General features: G+C 40.4%; 1 protein-coding gene across 1 annotated transcript; it reads left to right on the plus strand.

Moving 5' to 3' along the window:
* Positions 1–225: 225 nt before the first annotated feature.
* LOC110888362 (FK506-binding protein 5-like) lies at positions 226–1,953 on the plus strand. The gene has a single exon (XM_022135892.1). The coding sequence runs from the start codon at positions 226–228 to the stop codon at positions 1,951–1,953; it is 1,728 nt and encodes a 575-aa protein (XP_021991584.1).
* Positions 1,954–6,743: the final 4,790 nt, after the last annotated feature.

A 6,743-nucleotide genomic window follows, 5' to 3' on the forward strand; every position in this document is an offset into this window, starting at 1 on the left:
ACCAGTAAACCATCAACACCACCACATGAGCCAACACCACCTCAATCACCAATCCAATCACCTCCATGACAACCTACACCTCCACAACAACCTTCACCACCAAAACAACCAACACCACCCAGACAACCATCACCTATACATCTTTCACCACTACATATTTCACCACCACCACAACAAACCTTATTCACATCGCAAGAACTTTTTCAAACACCACCTCGCACCCAAATGCAACTAACACCTAGTTCTTCTGGCAAAGGTCTTCACATTCCTCATGATAATCTTGAAGACATTGGAGATTTCGGCATTGCCAACGATGAACAAGTGAAGAAGTTGGAGAAGAAGATGGATGGAGTATTAAATGAGAACAAAAAGTTAGCTGCTGATAACAAGAAAGTTTCTGATCGTGAGAAAATTCTTGAGATACGTGTGAAAAGGCTGGAGTCTGATAACAAAGAGTTGTTGAAGAAGATTGACTCTGATCAATCAGAGATAGATATCTTGAAAGTGAGAGTTGCTGAGCTTGAAGAAGAAAAAGCTCGAAGAGATGAACAAAATGAATACTTCAAGATGAAAAACAAAGAGTTAGAAGCGGCAAAGGCATTTAGAGATCATGAATTCTATATGTTGAACAAAGTCGTTGAAAGTATGCTTGGAACGACAGTTGAACAAAAGTTTGAAGAGTTACAAGTTGAAGAACTCAGGGCACAACGTCAAGCAGTAATAGATGAACAGATGAAAGATAAAGGTAAAGGCGTGGAAGGTAGTTCTGCTGTGACAGAAAGATCAATTGTTCCTTCCATGGTTGTTGAGAATCCTGAACCTATATCTGCTATATCTGGTCTTTTTGAGGAAGATACACATCTTGAAGAGTTAATTGGTGATGATGATGAAGAAGATGATGATGATGAAGATGAGGAAGAAGAGGGTGATGATGATGAAGATGACGATGATGAGAAAGTCTTCTCGGCGAGCAGTCATGGTTCTGATAACGATGACGACGATGCTCAGGGTGGTACGGGATTGAAAGTAACTGAAGCTTCCACTGAGAAAAATATTGATGATCTGATGAATGATTCTGTGAATGAAGAATCAGGGGGAGCTGAGGGAAAGGGGGAGTCGAGTGATGTTCAGAATGTTCAACAAGCCGAAAAGTTAATTTTGAGGTTGGATACTTACAGAGAAGAAGGTGGACATTTTCATACGTACACGTTGGAAGCAATAAAAGAACTGACGCGTATGGTGAATCCTGATTTCAAATTCGATTTTGAGGAAGAATTGAATGCCTTCGACATCAATCAACAGCCTGAATATGAGTATAAGTATGTTGAAGAGGCTGACATGTATGACAGAGTTGAAGTTGAAGATTGGACGGATGATGAGAGTGTTAGTGAAGATACTTCACAGTTGCCTACACTGATGGAGTTCTTTACAGAAGAGAACCGAGATGAGTTGAGAAGAAAAGTTTCTGAGATTTTGAAAGATAAGAACTTTGATGGCACTCCCAAAGACATGGAAAAGGAAGAAAAGAAAAGGTGGTTCAAAGACAGTCACGAAAGGAAGTTCAAAAGACCGTTAAAGTACTATCAACGTGATCGAAGTGTGTCTCTCGGTGACATCATCAGCTGGGGTTTCTTACCTCAAGTGAATGCTTACGCAATCAGGAGAGAATGTGGGGTGCAGTACTTTGAATACTTATATGACGTGATGTCATTACCCTGGTGGGATGTGGAAGAGCTATCTAAAGTCAGAACTTTAGATTATCCGGTACGAAAGAATGATATTCCAATGTGGGGGTATATCAAGTTTGAAGCGTTGAAAGAGTTTCATCATTGGAAACCGCATTACCCTAAGAGAGTGCGGAGGGTAAATCCGGAAACAGGAGTTGAAGAAACGATACTCAATGTGAAAAAGCCAAAGACAATGAAGACTATCCCAGTGCCACCAATGGAGTAGGATTTTTACAAAGGATTCTTGGGCTGGGTGTATAGTTACATTTCGACTGAGGTTGTCATTACTTACAGAGCAGGAGGGGAATTAAGAGAGATACATGTGTATGACCCAATGTGGTTAGTAAATTGCTCTACGAAGGATATTGAATGTTTATTCATCAATAAGATTCACTATCAGGCAGAAGATAAAGAGCAGGCCATGCAATTTCAACATGTTGCTACTGATAATGCAGCGGAAATACAAAATCAGCATGAATCAAAGTAGAAACTGAGTAGGAACAGAAGCAGATCACTTTAAACTGGTTTTCTCATTAATTCTTCAAGAAATAGTCGAGTAGCAGTTCGGCTACACAGTAAACATGCGCGTACAAAATGAGAAAACACAACTACTATATATAGGGGATGGGATTTCGCTCCAATGACCATGTGCCATTTGGGGCGAAATCAGATGCTAGTGATTTTGCTCCAAATGACACATTGTCATTATGAGCGAAATTAGTACATTAAACTCAAACTTTTACATATGAACAACTATGACTAAGACACAGGCTTTAGACATTCGTGCACAGACATTTAGGCATGGATTGGTTGTCGCATAACCAAGCCGAAATTTCCTGTGATAAAAAGCTTGTCCATATCAAAACCCCCTCTGGTGAATCAGTCACTATTCAGGGAGATACACAATATGGGTTTCCCAGCAATGTGTCTATTCTCAAGGAATCGCAGTGTTTAAAGAGTGGATGTGTCATCTACATGGCACAAGTGACTGTGAATGATCTGAAGCCTATAATTGAAGACATTCCGATCATCTCTGAGTATCCTGATGTCTTTCCTGACGAGTTACCTGGATTACCTCCTGAGAGGCAAGTGGAGTTCAGAATAGACATCCTTCCAGGATCTGCGCCTATCGCACAAGCTCCATATCGTCTAGCGCCTACTGAAATGAAAGAGCTCAGAACTCAATTAGATGATTTACTGGAAAAAGGTTTTATCCAGCCCAGCTCTTCGCCTTGGGGAGCTCCTATTTTGTTCGTGAAAAAGAAGGACGGGTCAATGCGCTTATGCATTGATTACCGTGAACTGAATAAGGTAACGATCAAGAATCGTTATCCTTTGCCCAGGATCGATGATTTATTCGATCAACTCCAAGGGGCAAGTTATTTCTCAAAGATGGATTTGAGATCTGGGTATCATCAACTCAAGGTTCGAACTGAAGATGTTCCGAAGACGACATTCATAACTAGGTATGGACATTTCGAGTTCTTAGTGATGCCTTTTGGGCTCACTAATACGCTTGCAGCCTTGATGGATCTCATGAATAGAGTCTGCAAACCATATTTAGATAAGTTTGTCATTGTCTTTATAGACAACATACTTATTTACTCTCGTAGCCAAGTGGAACATGAAAAGCACCTTCGGTGTATTTTAGGACTGCTTCAACAAGAGAAATTGCTTGCCAAATTCTCCAAGTGTGAATTTTGACTTCTCAAAGTCCAGTTCCTTGGACATGTTGTCAGTGAACAGGGCATCCAAGTAGATCCTGCCAAGGTAGAAGCTGTTATGAAATGGGAAGCACCAAAGACACCTACGGAAATTCGCAGCTTTCTAGGTTTAGCTGGATATTATAGAAGATTCATTGAGAACTTCTCAAGAATAGCGGCACCATTAACCTCTTTGACCCGTAAGAATGTGAAATTTGACTGGGGTCTAAAGAAGCAGGAATCTTTCGAGATTCTAAAGCAAATATTGAGTAATGCTCCGGTATCATCTTTACCAGAAGGAATTGAAGAGTTTGTTGTATACTGCGATGCTTCACACACCGGCATGGGGTGTGTACTTATGCAACGAGGCAATGTAATTGCCTATGCATCGCGACAACTAAAGGTGCATGAAAAGAATTACACCACCCATGATTTGGAATTGGGTGCTGTTGTATTCGCACTAAAGTTATGGAGACATTATTTGTATGGAACAAAATGTGTAATCTACTCGGATCACAAAAGTCTCCAACATCTGTTCAATCAGAAAGAACTCAATATGAGACAACGTCGTTGGATGGAAAGTTTGAACGACTATGATTGTGAGATACGCTACCATCCAGGTAAAGCGAACGTAGTCGCTGATGCTCTAAGCCGAAAAGAAAGAGTTAAACCAATCAGGATTAATGCTAAGAGCATTGAGTTGAAGAATAGTTTGAATGAAAGACTACTAGCTGCTTAGAAAGACGCTATTTTGGAAGTTAACCTTCCCAATGAGAAGTTAGGTGTAACTGTTGAACAGTTAGCACCTAGGAAGAATGGAATCCTCAGAATGAATGGAAGAATTTGGGTTCCTATTCAAGGAGGACTTCGAGATGTGATCCTCCAGGAAGCCCACAACTCCAAGTACTCAGTTAACCCTGGAGGTGACAAAATGTATCAAGATTTGAAGAATAATTATTGGTGGATAGGTTTGAAGAAATCTATTGCCACACATGTAGCTAAGTGCCTAACATATGCTTAGATTAAAGTTGAACATCAAAAGCCATCAGGCCTACTTCAACAACCAGAACTCCCTAAGTGGAAGTGGGAGATGGTAACCATGGATTTCATAACCAAGTTACCTAAAACAAAACACGGAAATGATACCATATGGGTTATTGTGGATAGACTAACAAAGTCAGTACATTTCTTACCCATTAAGGAGACTCATAGCTCCGATAAATTAGCCCAGTTGTACGTAGATAAGATTGTAGCTCTTCATGGAGTACCGATGGCTATTATCTCTGATAGCGATACTAGATACACCTCACACTTTTGGAAAAGTTTCCAACAATCTTTGGGCACGCGTTTGAATTTTAGTACTGCTTACCATCCTCAGACAGATGGACAGAGTGAGCGTACAATTCAGACTTTGGAAGACATGCTTCGTGCATGTGTTATTGATTTAGGTGGTAGTTGGGATGACCACCTGCCATTGATCGAGTTCTCCTATAACAATAGCTACCATACAAGTATTCAGGCTGCACCTTTTGAGGCATTATATGGTAGGAAGTGCAGAACGCCTATCTGTTGGGCAGAAGTAGGAGAAGCTCAGTTATCAGGACCTGATATAGTCCTTGAAACGATGGACAAGATTGTCCAGATTTGTGATAGCCTGAGAGCTGCCAGGGATAGGCAGAAGAGTTATGCCGATAAGAGGCAAAAACCTCTAAAGTTCGAGGTAGGCGATAAGGTTCTATTGAAGGTGTCACCCTGGAAAGGTGTGATGCGTTTTGGTAAAAAGGGCAAGTTGAGCCCTAGGTATATTGGACCCTTTGCGATAGTTGAATGTGTCGGCAGTGCAGCTTATAAGCTAAACTTGCCTGAGGAGCTGAGTGGAATTCACAATGTGTTCCACATTTGTAATCTCAAGAAATGTCTAGCCGATGAATCGCTAGCTATGTCCCATAAAGATGTTCAAATCGATGAAAGCTTGAGATTCGTTGAAAGACCTATATCGATCGAGGATCGACAAGTTAAAAGGCTCCGAAGAAAGCATGTACCTATAATAAAGGTCAAATGGGATGCTCGCAGAGGTCCCGAGTATACATGGGAAGTCGAGTCCACTATGAGGCAGAAGTACCCTCACTTATTCCAGTAAATCTCGGGGTCGAGATTTCTTTTAAGGGGGTGAGGATGTGACACCACGTAAAAACGTGTCCAAATTATATATAGACACGTGTCCTGAACTTTAAACATGTGGAAATTTCGTGAAGGACTTAAAATGTCAACATGCCAAACTTGAGCCTCTGATTGACACTACGTAGATAATATATTCTTAATCGAAAGATTAATTGAATATAAGAAGCCATCTGTGTATATATATGAAAGATGATAAGGCTACGGGAATTAAACATGTCAACATGTTAAGTTTACCTCTGAATGACCTTTTTAAACATTCCCCAAAAGCTTTATAATTTATATTATACACATTGATAAATGGTTACTAGAAAAATTATAAACCTCGGCTATTAATGATAGTTCATAGTTCAATTCTTCAAATTTGAAGTTCATGTGCAATACCAACAAATCTTCATATAAGGACAACCCCTATAAACTCCAAGGAGACACATTGCATGGCATGGTTATTTGAGTATTCAGAACTGACCATTTGGACTGATACATGAAATTATTGTTCAAGATTCGGACATTGGAAATGCATGGAAAAGTGTATGAAAGTTTTAAAATTTTGTCCTCTGGTCAACGGTTACGGACCGTATGGCCCTAGGCTTACGATCCGCAAGGAGGTTACTGGGCGATGCAAATCAGGTTCGGTTACGGACCGCATGCTTTGTGACTTACGGTCCGTAAGATCCGGATACGGTCCGCAAGACTTTTAGCTTACGGTCCGTAAGCTCGTCGCTGGGCAGAATTGTGGACATATGTATGTTTCAGCTGTTTAACTGACTTTAACAGACTTGTTTCGAAACAAGGGACTATTGGACGGTAATATTAAACCACTAGGACACCTGGGGTGATCCTAGGGCCTCCCATAACAGCTGGAGATGATCCAAACACTTGGGAGTTACTATATAAGAGGCACTAGTCTTAAGTTCATATGCACTTCATTTGCAAGCATGTTCAAACCAACTTCTGGAGCATTGCAAGGACTTGGAGAAGAATTAGAAGTGTAGAAAAGACAGCTTGGACCTGTAGTAAGCTCCTAATTACCTGTTTAGTCCTTATAATTAGCTTAATTACTCTATAGTTAAACATATCGTAAATTTAGTTTGACTTTCGTTTTAATTACATATGGTTTAACCACTGATCAAAT

The sequence above is a fragment of the Helianthus annuus genome, chromosome 11 (assembly GCF_002127325.2).
Source record: "Helianthus annuus cultivar XRQ/B chromosome 11, HanXRQr2.0-SUNRISE, whole genome shotgun sequence".
In the NCBI taxonomy this organism is placed as follows: domain Eukaryota; kingdom Viridiplantae; phylum Streptophyta; class Magnoliopsida; order Asterales; family Asteraceae; genus Helianthus; species Helianthus annuus.